The 15,653-nt window shown below is 34.9% G+C and overlaps 2 protein-coding genes across 2 annotated transcripts in view; one reads left to right on the top strand and one right to left on the bottom strand.

Annotated features, from left to right (window-relative positions):
* Nucleotides 1-15,653, bottom strand: part of LOC111056636 (pre-rRNA-processing protein TSR1 homolog) — a 432,307-nt gene that overhangs the window by 266,494 nt on the left and 150,160 nt on the right. The gene's annotated exons all lie outside the window — the stretch shown is intronic.
* The window catches only part of LOC111054179 (linear gramicidin synthase subunit D), a 55,280-nt gene that overhangs the window by 17,627 nt on the left and 22,000 nt on the right, over nt 1-15,653 (top strand). The window contains exons 8-10 of the mRNA XM_039431808.1: nt 1,318-1,445; nt 3,749-3,967; nt 6,835-7,058. Coding sequence (XP_039287742.1) covers nt 1,318-1,445; nt 3,749-3,967; nt 6,835-7,058 — 571 coding nt within the window. The remainder of the gene's footprint in view (nt 1-1,317; nt 1,446-3,748; nt 3,968-6,834; nt 7,059-15,653) is intronic.

Genomic DNA, 15,653 nt, shown 5'->3' with positions numbered 1-15,653 from the left:
TGAATTTGTTATCCACTATTGTTCCTAAATATTTTATTTCATTGACTTGTTGAATTGAAGGGCAATCACACGGGTTGTTGGTGCTTCCACAGTGATGCAGGGTTATTGAAGAATCCGGTGGTCTCGTCCGTTCTGTCAGAGAAAAGGCTAAAAATTTCGTTTTTGTTGCATTTACTGTAAGCAAATTTTCTCTTAACCATTTATCGACTTTGATCAATTCTTCTTGTGCCAGATTAAAAACTTCCTCCCAGGTGTTTCCTTCAAATAGTATACACGTATCATCAGCAAAAGCTATTACTCTTCCTCTTATCTTAATTGAACATAGCTCATTTGCATATGCCAAATACAGAATTGGCCCAAGAACTGTTCCTTGGGGAATCCCAAACTTCATCGTTTCCTCTGAACTGAGATGTTCTTCAACTTTGACTTTTTGACGCCGGTCACAGAGGTATGATCTAAACCATGCTAGAGGAACTCCTCTAATTCCCATGGCTTCTAATTTCTTCAGCAGCAAACTGTGATTAACAGTGTCAAAAGCTTTTGCTAGGTCCAGGAACACTGCTGCACATTTTTTGTTATTTTCTAGCTTATCTGTGACAAAATTTGACAATTCTAATACCGCATCTTCTGTACTCCTCCCCTCACGAAAACCAAATTGATTCCTAGATAGTAAGTTGTTTTTTTCCATGTAATTCACAAGACGTTTCTTTACCAGTTTTTCCAAAATCGTAGAAATATTGCTTATAAGTGAAATAGGCGTGTAATTGGTGGCATTTGTTTTGTCGCCTCCTTTATGTAATGGTCTAACACATGTCTCTTTCATAGCTTTTGGAAAAATTCCTTTTGACAGACTTAAATTAAATATGTGAATTAATGGTTTTACAATTACATTTTTTATCGACTTCAATGTTCTATTATTGATTCCATCAAGTCCTGGAGCACTGTCATTTCGCAAACTACTAATAGCTTCAAGAAGCTCATTCTATATGAAGCACTTGTGAAGAAGAATGGTGATTTTTTATTGTGGCCCTTGGTTTCTCAATGAATCACTTGTGAATAATCGTGGTTTTTCGTTGATTGATTTAAAAAATTAATTGTATTTGATTGTAATTGATTTTTAATGTTGTAGTTTGAAACTTTTACAGATTCTGTAGAAAATCCAACGAACTTATTGGAATCAACCAATTAAAGTTGATGAGTTTTGCATCTTTCTTGAAAAATAAAAAATTTTGGAACCATTCTTGTCAAAAGATTGTTCGATTGAATCATTTATCTAATATTTTTGATACAGATATATTCATCTATATTTTTTTACAGATATTTCGCTATCAGTGGCAACAGGAGAGGCGGGAAAATTTTGTCCCGTGGGTAAATTGCTACCAAAGGTTCATGCTGTCATCATGGATGAACACCAAAACGTCAAAGCTATAGGAGAACCTGGAGAGGTGAGATTTTGCAGTTAAAAACCTACAATAAATTATTAAAAAATCCGGTGTCGTGGGAGACTCTTACTAAAATGAACAGTTTGGTTATACCTCAAAGGGAAGAAAGAAAAAAAGAATTTGTTCCTTCTTTTTTCTGTGGTTATTCCTAATCACTCAGGTTACATAAGTGACGTGATCTCGGTACTCTTTTTGGAAGGGTGACAGCTTGAGAACAGCTCCATTAACTAACAGTTATGAGTTTCAGAATCACTTCCTAGATACAGAGGATGTCTCTCTTAGTCCCTTCAGACTCTAAACTAGAGTGACACTGGATGCAACTTGACTTGATGGTACAAATAATATGTGTTGAAAATTTGAAGTTAATTGATGAAAGCAGTAGGATAAAAATCTGGTGTGGCGCACTCACACAACTTTCCTTGCCGAGTTTCCGGAAATTTATAATTTAAAATTGATCAGCTGACGAGATCAATAATTCTGCTATCTCTTCCAGTGAATGATTTTAATAGAATCTACAGTTGCTTCTCTCATTAAGTTTGCATTTGAATAATCACATTTTCTCGAATTTCAAGACTTTTATTGGCAGAGAGATCCTCTTAGTTGTTCTGTCTCAATGCAACTTCCTATAGAATAGAATAGAATATTTTCTTTATTCAACACAGCAAAACGAAAAAAGATTGGTGTGGCGCACTCACACAATTTTCCTTGCCGTTATGAAAATTGATCACCTGAGGCTAGTGTTCACACGCATCTCAAGTCTACTATTCAAAGATCTGAGCCAGCTGATGACAGGACAATACCGCTGGAGACACAAGAGGTCTGCTATCTCTTCATAGTGAATGATTTAATACAATCAACAGTTGCCAACAGTTTGCAGTTGAATAATGACATTTTCTCGAATTTCTAGCTTATTTTCAATTTTAGGTGAAAATGTTACTGGACATTATTTCTAGAGATTTTCATGTTCAATTTTTCCACTCGAAATTTTCGTTCAAATTGTATCTGAAGCCTGATAATTGGAAATCAAACTTTGCATAGATGGGGTGGAGCTCCTGAAATTTTAACAGATGTGGGACTTGTGGCAGTTGATATAGCTTATCAATGACTATTTTAAGTATAAATTTGATCGAAATCGTTGGAGCCGTTTTCGAGAAAATCGCAAAAACCCCTGTTTTTGACAAAATTTTTGCCATTTTAGCCGTTATCTTAAATTTGCATTTGATCGAAATTGTTCGTGTCGGATCCTTATAGTGTAAGGAACTTGAGTTACAAATTTCAAGTCATTCCGTTGATTGGGAGATGAGATATCATATACACAGACATACATACACTCATACACACATTACAAACATACATACCATTACCCAAAAACCACTTTTTTGGACTCAGGGGACCTTGAAACGTATAGAAATTTAGAAATTGGACTACCTTAATTTTTTGGAAAGCAATACTTTCCTTGCCTATGGTAATAGGGCAACAACATCTACAAGAAAAACTACACAACATCTTGAAGAAATTGAAAAAATATAGTGTATATGTAGACATTTGAGACTCATGAGCTTTATATGTGCCGTGTATCTGCCATACGCTAAATAAATAAATAGGGCAAGGGAAGTAAAAAAGTAAATGAAGTTTTACTAATACACAGTATACGAAATTGATATTTTTGACACTAATCTCTATTATTGTCTGCCCTGAACATTTTACTCCTCCAACAACTGGTCCCTTTTCGCTTTCCACATCACATATATGTTTTCCTACATTTACGTTGAAAAGTGGCCATTGCTGCACTGATTACAGAACGCAAAGAATCACTTTTCCGCTCTAGTGCGGGAAAAATTTTTCTGCACTCCAGATTTGCAACATGGCAACGCAAAATACTTAGTAGGTTATATGGAGCAACAGTGCAGCAAAATCAAAATGAAGTTGGTAACAGTGACTGGGCTGCTATAGTGAGCAGAGGTGCAACGAAGCATAACGCGCTAATTATTATTAATTATATATTATAACCAAGGACAACGAGGACTTTAGGATTTTAGGATTAAGGTTTTTATCAATAATAAAATTACACAGAAAAACATTTGATGGATTTCAGGCAATTTTACCCATAATTACCCACTTTTCATATTCAATGGTAACTGTAGGAAAAACTTAATGTGAAATACGTGCGCAAAGTTCCTCTGCTGCACTCAAGAAACCATTCCGCCCTCTCCTACGGCTCGGGCGTGAACGTTTCTTTCGGTTCAGCAAACTGACACTTTGCGCACTAGTTGCACAAATAACTATTTTGATTTGTAATGTTTCAGATGTACATAGGCGGTCCAACACTGGCGTTAGGCTACCTGAACCGACCTGACCTGAACGCGACCCGCTTTATAGAGCGACCGGCGCATGTGAGTGCGTGTGTGGGGCAGAGACTGTACAGGACCGGCGACTGGGGATTCCTGCTCAGCGACCGCACCCTGCACATACATGGTCGTTGCGACACCACTGTGCGCATTCGCGGATACTCTGTTGAACTGCAGGTATGGAGGGGGGCCCTGCCACACAGAGACCGATCTGCAATCTTCTAGGCTTCTAGGCTCCATATCTTAGGTTGCTCTCTAATATATACAGAGTGAGTCATATGTATGGGAACCCTTCAATAAGTTGGAGACTGTTGTAGATATAATACTGTAACTTTCAGGATAAGTTATTGGTCAAATGCTCTACCTTTTGACGTACAACTGAATTTCAACCCCTCATAAGGGGTCCCTGGGGTTGTAACTTAGGGGTTGTAACTCGAATATTTCAAATGTAAACACCCACTGTGTGGTACATCATTTTAAAGGCCTTTTTAAAACAAGAAAGATGGCATCGATAAAAATGTTCTATGATACTTGTATCCAAAATGGCGGCTGATTGAAGTTTTAGTTTTTAGGGTTCAAAGCCCTTTTCAAAAAAAGAAATATGACATCAATAAAAATTTTCTAACTTTGTATCCAAAATGGCAGTTGATTGAACTTTATCAATTAAAAACTAAATTTTTAAAACTAAAATTTCAATCAGCCGCCATTTTGGATAAAAGTTTCATAGAACATTTTTATTGATGTCATCTCGTTTTGAAAAGGGCTTTGAAATGATGTATCACACAATGGGTGTTAACATTCAAAATATTTGAGTTACAAGCCCTCATTTCCCTAAAAACTAAAACTTCAATCAGCCGCCATTTTGGATACAAGAACATTTTAATCGATGCCATCTTTCTTGTTTAAAAATACCTTTAAAATGATGTACCACACAATGGGTGTTTACATTTGAAATATTCGATTTACAACCCCTAAGTCACCCCCTTATGAGGGGTTGAAATTCAGTTGTACGTCAAAAGGTAGAGTATTTGACCAATAACTTATCCTGAAAGTTACAGTACATTATATCTACAACAGTCTCCAATTTATTGAAGGGTTCCCATACATATGACTCACTCTGTATAAATGTAAATACCTAAAGGATTGCAGATTGATCTCTGTGTGCCAGGGTTCCGAGATGCACATTTAAATATCACATCTCCATAAAATTAGTTTCCTTTCTTTGTCTGTCACTAAACATTGCCAACAACTTTATAGTGAGATTTACATTTTAATGTAAACATCTATTCAACATTGATTTTCTATCCTTATCCATCATAAGCTGATACCACACTGGGGCCATTTTGCTATAGTAATGTCCACGTTATAATGGCAGTGTTTGATTAGCAATGGTATTGCTATCCTTGTCTATCATTGAACAAAGCGGATAGCGCTATATCTTTCTCGCTTTGCTCTGTTGCCAGATCGTCTTTTAACAATGTCGAATAATCAATTAATTAACAAAATATATTATCTTAATTATGAAAATTCATTGTGAAATCATTGAAAATTATAATTTATTGCTAAATGAAATATAATTGATTATTTTAAACGAGAATGAACAGTTAATATTACATCAATAAACCTGTTTCAGCTACTGTCTATAGAAGGCATTGACAAGACCGAGGATCGGCAACGTTGTACTCCTATCTTCCTCCACTGCCATTATAACGTGGACCTCACTGTAGGGATATTTGATTTTGGCTTTAAGCAGTGACTACAGGTGTATCAAGCCATATTCTGTAAAGTGAGATCCACGTTTTAAAGCCAATATCTCTGTAACATAACATTGTCTTTCTTGTTGTAATTAGTCAGTGCCATCTAAATTCAAATTCTTTATTCAAATTTTTTATTAGTAATTTCATATTCTTACATAGCATTTACAGTATGTAGAGAATTTCTGCTTTGTCAATATTCAAATTAGAATCAACATAATCAATTACAGTCAATGAATCAATCACAAATAAAAGTAGAAATTCTAGAACCAAAACTAAAAACACATACTGGAGGCCTTGAATAAGTTAATTAATAACAACTTAGGTAGGGATACTTGTTGAATCAAACTAACATTGAATTAACTACCTTCTATTAATGGGCTGAATCTCAGGAAGAGAAGCTGTCAATGGTCAATGGTAATCCAGAAACTCTCGAACTGAATAAAATGCTTTATGTGTCAAATAGGTCATAACGTTTACTGAATTTAGATTTTGAATTTATGATTTACATCTACAGTGTAACTTAGGAATTACTTATTATTCTACTCATTTATTGAAACATTCTAATCTGGAGGTGCAAGTAAAAGTGTAGATTTCTAGTGATAAAACTTTAACCCATATGAAATTTAAACTTGAAAGTTTTTATAGAAAGTGGCCTTGGGTTTTGGGTACTCTGGCGAGACAGAACATTCAAAAGGATCTCAATGCCAATAAAAATCATAAGAATAAATAGATGATGATTTATTATTTATTTTGAATGAAAAGGACTAAGAAATTGTCAAAAAACACAGATTTATTGATACTTGGAAATTTCTAAGTATACTTAGATCAATAAATCTGTGGTTTTTGACAATTTCTTAGTCTATTTCATTCAATATGAATAATTTATCAACTTCTCAACTACACAAAAAGTATTATTTGTTTATTATTTTACAAAGGCGACTTTCTAGAAGTATTTTAAGCCTAGGTGATGATGATGGGATGAATGATAATACAATGAAGGTAGAGTTATGAATGAACAAAAGTTATAGGTTATGCTACTATCCACTTGAATTGATTTGAGTCCACTTTTCAGTCCAGAAATAAATAAACTAGAAATTTTGAATTTGATTTGATTAAAAATAGAATATGATTAAACCGAATTGAAAACCGAGAATGATTACATTCAATAAACTCTCAGATCTTGAAAATATTGAGTTATTAAGAAAAGTTTTGAACCAGAAATAAAACAAACTATCAACTATTAACCTAGAATCAATTTAAAAGATACTTATTGTTAAATGTTCACAGGCTATAGAGAGGACATTACTAGATCTAGCATTGGTGAGTTCATGCTGTGTGCAGGCATATGGAGAGGAAGGCACTGACAAGTATCTAGTCGCTTACGTTGTTCAAGAACCTTCAACCAAATTGAATGTTGGTGAAGTGGGCCAAGCACAGAACAAACTGCGCAATCTGCTCAAAGAGAGGCTGCCTCTCTACATGATACCGTCCAAAATCATCTTTCTTGACGAGTAATATTCATAATAGTTATACTAATTGCAATAAATTAATCTCAAGTTTGAATTTTCATTAGTCTTTACAGTAACTTGAGTTGACTATGCTCATCTATCATAGTACCTATATATATAGATACCTATATATATATATATATGTAAAAGAATTAACCGGGTACATCCGTTTGTTTTGACTTACTTGAGTCTGACGTTTCGTCGCCATCGCAGACGACATCTTCTGAGGGTGGCGTCGAAATCCACACTGAGTCCTCGGAGGATTCAAATCCTCCCTGAGGATTTCGACGCCACCCTCAGAAGATGTCGTCTGCGATGGCGACGAAACGTCAGACTCAAGTAAGTCAAAACAAACGGATGTACCGGTTAATTCTTTTACATATAATATATCCATCCGCGAAACACTCAAATGTAATATATATATATATATATATATATATATATATATATATATATATATGTAGAGAATTTCTGCTTTGTCAATATACAAATTAGAATCAACATAATCAATTACAGTCAATAAATGAATAATCACAAATAAAAGTAGAAATTCTAGAACCAAAACTAAAAACACATACTGGAGGCCTTGAATAAGTTAATTAATAACAACTTAGGTAGGGATACTTGTTGAATCAAACTAACATTGAATTAACTACCTTCTATTAATGGGCTGAATCTCAGGAAGAGAAGCTGTCAATGGTCAATGGTAATCCAGAAACTCTCGAACTGAATAAAATGCTTTATGTGTCAAATAGGTCATAACGTTTTACTGAATTTAGATTTTGAATTTATGATTTACATCTACAGTGTAACTTAGGAATTACTTATTATTCTACTCATTTATTGAAACATTCTAATCTGGAGGTGAAAGTGTAGATTTCTAGTGATAAAACTTTAACCCATATGAAATTTAAACTTGAAAGTTTTTATAGAAAGTGGCCTTGGGTTTTGGGTACTCTGGCGAGACAGAACATTCAAAAGGATCTTAATGCCAATAAAAATCATAAGAATAAATAGATGATGATTTATTATTTATTTTGAATGAAAAGGACTAAGAAATTGTCAAAAAACACAGATTTATTGATACTTGGAAATTTCTAAGTATACTTAGATCAATAAATCTGTGGTTTTTGACAATTTCTTAGTCTATTTCATTCAATATGAATAATTTATCAACTTCTCAACTACACAAAAAGTATTATTTGTTTATTATTTTACAAAGGCGACTTTCTAGAAGTATTTTAAGCCTAGGTGATGATGATGGGATGAATGATAATACAATGAAGGTAGAGTTATGAATGAACAAAAGTTATAGGTTATGCTACTATCCACTTGAATTGATTTGAGTCCACTTTTCAGTCCAGAAATAAATAAACTAGAAATTTTGAATTTGATTTGATTAAAAATAGAATATGATTAAACCGAATTGAAAACCGAGAATGATTACATTCAATAAACTCTCAGATCTTGAAAATATTGAGTTATTAAGAAAAGTTTTGAACCAGAAATAAAACAAACTATCAACTATTAACCTAGAATCAATTTAAAAGATACTTGTTGTTAAATGTTCACAGGCTATAGAGAGGACATTACTAGATCTAGCATTGGTGAGTTCATGCTGTGTGCAGGCATATGGAGAGGAAGGCACTGACAAGTATCTAGTCGCTTACGTTGTTCAAGAACCTTCAACCAAATTGAATGTTGGTGAAGTGGGCCAAGCACAGAACAAACTGCGCAATCTGCTCAAAGAGAGGCTGCCTCTCTACATGATACCGTCCAAAATCATCTTTCTTGACGAGTAATATTCATAATAGTTATACTAATTGCAATAAATTAATCTCAAGTTTGAATTTTCATTAGTCTTTACAGTAACTTGAGTTGACTATGCTCATCTATCATAGTACCTATATATATAGATACCTATATATATATATATATGTAAAAGAATTAACCGGGTACATCCGTTTGTTTTGACTTACTTGAGTCTGACGTTTCGTCGCCATCGCAGACGACATCTTCTGAGGGTGGCGTCGAAATCCACACTGAGTCCTCGGAGGATTCAAATCCTCCCTGAGGATTTCGACGCCACCCTCAGAAGATGTCGTCTGCGATGGCGACGAAACGTCAGACTCAAGTAAGTCAAAACAAACGGATGTACCCGGTTAATTCTTTTACATATAATATATCCATCCGCGAAACACTCAAATGTAATATATATATATATATATATATATATATATATATATATATATATATATATATATATATATATATATATATATCTTTTCTGTATAGGGCTACTTTTAATATGAATAGAAAGGAAAATAAAAATCTCAGTACCCTTTTTGAATTATTTTATCACAACATGTTTCAACATTGATGCCATTTTCAAGTGATAAGTTATCACTTGTCACTAAATTATCACTTGAGTGATATCACTTGAAAATGGCATCAATGTTGAAACATGTTGTGATAAAATAATTCAAAAAGGGTACTGAGATTTTTATTTTCCTTTCTATTTATACCTATCTATACTATAATAAAGGAAATAACCGGCTTATACATGTATGGGATAGGAAAATTATGTTTGACGCATCATCACGTCTCAGTATCGCGTTAGCTCTCATACAGTGCAGACGTACTCGTAGTGTAGTGCAGTAGAAGTAGTGAGTCAGCAGTTGATTGTTCACGGTATTTAAGTGGAACAAAACATTGCATCAAATTTCGGTTAAAATCCGCCGTCTTTATGCAATCGAAGTGACCTACTTTCGCGCGGCCTTCAATTTTCGTTCGCGCTCGCGTTTCCGCGATCGTGAGTGAGTACGAGGGCTTTTCGAAAAGTATGTTCGCAAATTATTGACTATGGCTACGTCAAGTGGAAAATTGTTGAAACTACCCAGTTTTCTTGCCCCGGAGTTTGAAGAGCAAGAAGACGAGGAAAGCAACATCGAGAACATGGACACCACCAAACCATCAGAGATCCAGTGTTCACCGGATCGTTATATTAAATCAAATAAGCTCCATTCAGCCGCCGAGCATGCACTCTTCATCGCCTGGAAGGAGTCGGATGAGAAGAGAAAGCAGCTAGAGAAGAGCAACGTAGAACTTCAGCGGAGAATTGAAGACTTAGAATTGCGATTTCAAAAAATAGAACAGAACATTCAACAACCATGCAGTCCAGCAGTTGCTGAAAACTACTCAACTAATGAGGAGGAGTTGGCAAAAGAGACTGAGTGGATCAGGGCCGTAACAAACGTACTACAAAGAAGAGGAAACTAAATAGTACTTTGTCTCCTGAACCAAAGAATGAGCCTACTGGTAACCATCGTCAGTTGAACAAAATCACCTCATTGCAGAAGAATAAAGGTGAGGAAGTAAAGAACAAGAAGAAAGAAACGCCACCGCCACCAATCATAGTGGATGGTATAAAGAGCCTGGAGTCTCTTCATAAAAGTTTGAAAAAAGTGACTTCAGATGAAAAATTTAGAATAAAGCTCTTGAGTAGAGAGACTTTCAAAGTAAATTCAGTAGATTCAGAAACGTACAGAAATATTACAAAAGAATTAATCAACGATGGTTTCAACTGGCACTCGTATGAAAACAAACAGGTGAGACCCATAAGAGTGATGATAAAAAAACTTCATCACTCCTGTAGTATAGAATCCATAATGGAGGACTTAAAGGCTAAGGGATTGCTAGTGGTAGATGTAGTGAATAAGTTGAAGTGGAAAACTAAAGAACCATTAGACATGTTCATGGTTTCGTTCAGCGCAGAAGAGAATGTTAAGAAGGTTTTTGAACTTAAACATATTCTGGGTTGCAGAGTAGAAGTTGAAGCATTGAAGAAAGTTAATCTAATACCTCAATGTAAGCGTTGCCAGGCTTTCAACCACACTCAGGCTTATTGCAACAAGGAGGCCAGATGTGTGAAGTGCGCTGGAAAACATGCATCAAAGGAGTGTACGAAACCTAGTGAAGCACTACCGAAATGCATTCATTGTGGTGAAGCTCATCCTGCAAGCTACCGTGGTTGCTCTGTAGCAATTGAGTTACAAAAAATACGTAACTCGAGTAGGGTAGCCAGTAAGAATATAACATCAAAAAATGTTGTCGATTCTCAGGCTCGGAATGTGGCTAATTCTCAAAGTAGGCCCACTCAACATCAAAGTAGGCCCACAGAAAAGAGAATGACTTTCGCCGAAATCGTATCCAAAGAAAATAAATCGCAGATGAAGAAAAATGAAGAAGTAAAAGACACCTCACAAATCCTACAGCTCATCTTATCTAAACTTGATAAACAAGAGAAAATAATTTCATCCCTTCAATCTCGCATCGAGAAATTAGACAATAATAGACAACAAAAACCAAAATGATTCGTTCACTAAACATAATGGAATGGAACGCAAATGGACTCTTACAACGACAACTGGAATTGGAAGCAGTTCTAAACATAGATAATGTAGATATTTGTCTCATTTCTGAGTCTCACTTTACAAAACAGTCCTACATAAAATTTAAAGGTTACAGGACCTACCACGCCTTACATCCCAACAATGTTGCGAGAGGGGGGAGTTCAATCATAATCAAAGAGAGCATTCAGCATAATGAACACGTTAAATTAGAAACTGAACGAATTCAATTGATAGGAGTATGTGTGGAAGCAGTTAATTATCGATTTGTAGTTGCAGCTGTCTACTGTCCTCCTCGATATTCATTCAGAAAAGAAGATCATCTATCAATGTTTGATATGTTGGGAACGAGATTTATCCTTGGCGGTGACTTCAATTCAAAACACATTCATTGGGGATCACGATTAACAACTCATAAGGGCAAGGTACTTTACGAAGCTGTAAGAGAGTCAAGATGTGAATCTCTTTCAACTGGAAAACCAACTTATTGGCCTACAGATACAAGTAAGATACCTGATCTCATAGACTTTTTCATAATCAAAAACATTTCAGTAAACTATTTGCAAGTAGAGGAAAGTTTTGATCTCAATTCAGACCACTCTCCAATTATTCTGAAGTTGAGTGACACTATTTTACAAAAACAAAATAATTATCCCACACTAGTTAATAAGTATACAGATTGGGATGGCTTTCAGCAAGTGTTGGAGGAAAGAATTAACCTGAATTCACCATTAACAACTGCAGATCAAATAGATGAGGAGCTGGAAAAATTGTTACTGATATACAACAGGCAGCCTGGTGTAATACTCCGCAGACTAGGAAACGAAGAACAGTAGGAAATAATTATCCATTGGAAATAAGAGAAATGATTGCAGAGAAAAGAAGAGCTAGAAGGAGGTGGCAGCATTCACGTTCTCCTCAAGATAAAAGATTACTGAATACTCTCACACAGGAACTGAAAAGAGAGATACAGTTTATTAAAAATGAATCAATCAACAGTTACTTGAGTAATTTGACAGGACAAGGCAACACTGATTACTCACTATGGAAGGCTTCTAAGAAAATAAAAACACCCATCCAACAAGTTCCCCCTATTAGGAAACTGAATAGACAATGGGCCAAGAATAATGAAGAAAAGGCACAGGCATTTGCTGATCATCTTGTGAATGTCTTCCAGCCAAACGTTGCAGCTCAAGAAGATCTAGAAATTGAAGGTAACATCATGCAGGAAAATCAAGAACTAATGAATGTCTCAGTAGAAGAAGTGAGAAAGGAAATAAAACTTATGAATGCTAAGAAAACTCCAGGATTTGACCTGATAACTGGCTTAGTCCTGAAGCATCTACCAAGGAAAGCACTCATCAAGCTAACAAACATCCTGAATGCTTCATTCAGACTCAGATTTGTACCAGGAGTCTGGAAAGTAGCTGAAGTTATAATGTTACTCAAGCCAGGAAAAGAACCACATGAAGTAGCTTCATACAGACCAATTTCATTGTTACCTGTGTTATCAAAGTTGTTTGAGAGGATATTATTGAGTAGACTCAAGCCAATAATTGAGAGAAAGCAATTAATTCCTAATCATCAATTTGGTTTCAGAAAAAAACACTCCACAATTGATCAAGTACATAGGATAGTTAATATAATAGAGAAGAGCTTGGAAGAAAAAAAGGTTTGTTCAGCAGTTTTTCTCGACATAGGGCAAGCTTTTGACAAAGTATGGCATGAGGGACTTCTTTATAAACTGAAGAAAATGCTTCCTAAGCAATTTACAGAAATATTGCAATCATATTTGACAGGAAGGTACTTTAGAGTCAAATATGAAGATTCATATTCTGATCTAAGAGAGATAAAAGCAGGAGTTCCGCAAGGAAGTGTTTTAGGACCAGTCCTTTATCTTCTCTTCACTAGTGATATCCCTAATTTGGAGGAGAATACCACAGCCACGTTCGCAGATGACACCGCCCTACTAGCAGTAGACAGTGATGTTGGTATTGCAACAGCGAAGCTTCAGAGATCTGTCAACAAGATACAAGACTGGACCAAAAAGTGGAGAATGAAGCTCAATGAGGAAAAGTCGATTCATGTTAACTTCACCAACAAGAGAGCTGTGTACCTTCCAATCAACATCAATGGAATTAATATACCACATGAAAATCAAGCTAAATACCTAGGTATGACTCTTGATGCTAAGCTTCGCTGGAAAGAGCATGTCAAAAAGAAAAAAGAAGAACTGAACATAAAATACAAGAAATTCTACTGGCTTATTGGAAGAAACTCATCACTTTCAATACCAAACAAATTGCTCCTCTACAAGCAGATCTTCAAACCTGTTTGGACCTATGGAATACAACTATGGGGCTGCACCAAACAGAGCAACGTCACCATCATACAAAGATTCCAGAACAAGGTGCTCCGAAACATCGTTGATGCTCCCTGGTATGTGCGGAACAGCGACATCCATAGGGACCTGGGAGTCAACATGGTATCCTGTGAGATTCAAAGGTATGCAGAAAGTCATGAAGAACGGCTCCACCAACACACGAACGTCGAAGCAATCCAGCTGCTAGACAACGGAGGGTTGGTGCGGAGACTGAAAAGAAGGAAACCATTTGAATTGGTGTGCAGTGAAAGTGGTGTCTAGTGAAAAAGCAGAGCAGTGATTGAGTGAAATCTAGCTTAAGTAGTACAGTTAATAGATGTACATAATAATTATTAGTAGGTAGCAGTAAGAAATTCTAAAGAGAGTTTCACTGTAGTCCATATTATATACAATTAGTAAATTAGGTTTGATAAAATTTGCTCATTAGTCTCAAGACTAGATAGCAATAGTAATGTGATTAAAAAAAAAAAAAAAAAAAAAAACCATCACGTCTGAACTACTGGACTGATTAACTTGAAATTTTGTATATAGATTCTTAATTAACCAAGGATGTTTATAGGCCTATTTTCAATTCTTCGAGATTTCAGTATGTCAAGTTTTCAGTTTGTCAAGTTTTAAAATAGACCCTTGCGAAGCACGGGTACCTGCTAATTTACAAAATAATGAAAACCCTTCAATATTTTATTGATTGATGCTAATGATAAAAAAAGATATAGAAATTTTGTATATAGATTCTTAATTAACCAAGGATGTTTATAGGCCTATTTTCAATTCTTCGAGATTTCAGTATGTCAAGTTTTCAGTTTGTCAAGTTTTAAAATAGACCCTTGCGAAGCACGGGTACCTGCTAATTTACAAAATAATGAAAACCCTTCAATATTTTATTGATTGATGCTAATGATAAAAAAAGATATAGAAATTTTGTATATAGATTCTTAATTAACCAAGGATGTTTATAGGCCTATTTTAAATTCTTCAAGATTCCAGTACGTCAAGTTTTCAAATAGACCCTTGCGAAGCACGGGTACCTGCTAATTTACAAAATAATGAAAACCCTTCAATATTTTATTGATTGATGCTAATGATAAAAAAAGATATAGAAATTTTGTATATAGATTCTTAATTAACCAAGGATGTTTATAGGCCTATTTTCATTTCTTCAAGATTTCAGTAGGCTATATCAAGTTTTCAGTTTGTCAAGTTTTAAAATATACCCTTGCGGAGCACGGGTTACGTGCTAGTCTATAATATATCTATAATAACGTACACATTGTGAGGTCCACGGTCCATAGTGGGGGTAACAAGTAAACGAAGATTAGTTTTGAATGTAAATGGCTTATGAGCCTTAGCTAGACTATTCAGATTTAGAATGAATAATTCATTTTGTTCCAATAGTTTAAAATACTATAGTAGAAAAAAACACAATATAGTATGAATAACTAATAGTACATTACAATACATTTATTAGTTATTCATTAACCGTATTTGTACAAATATTGCATATAATTGAAATGATATATTATGATATTGTACAGTACAATAGATCATAAATAATGTTTTTGCTGGAGGAACTAGATTATTTTATTTATTATTCATTATAAGTAATAGACAGTAAAATACAGGGTGATTATAAAAGAACTTTACAACTTTGAAAGCACATAAATATTTATTGAAATTACTTACAGAATTGAGAAAGGTGTAATTTTGTTACAAAACACTTCAAGTTTAAGGTGTGGGTGCTATTTTGGTACGATGTGACAGCCAGCATATCAGGCGTAACTTGTGCAACCGCAGCGATCCGAATGT

This window comes from Nilaparvata lugens, chromosome 7, assembly GCF_014356525.2.
Source record: "Nilaparvata lugens isolate BPH chromosome 7, ASM1435652v1, whole genome shotgun sequence".
NCBI lineage: Eukaryota > Metazoa > Arthropoda > Insecta > Hemiptera > Delphacidae > Nilaparvata > Nilaparvata lugens.
Note: the sequence above shows the minus strand (reverse complement) of the source record. Positions and strands in the feature narration are given on the sequence as shown.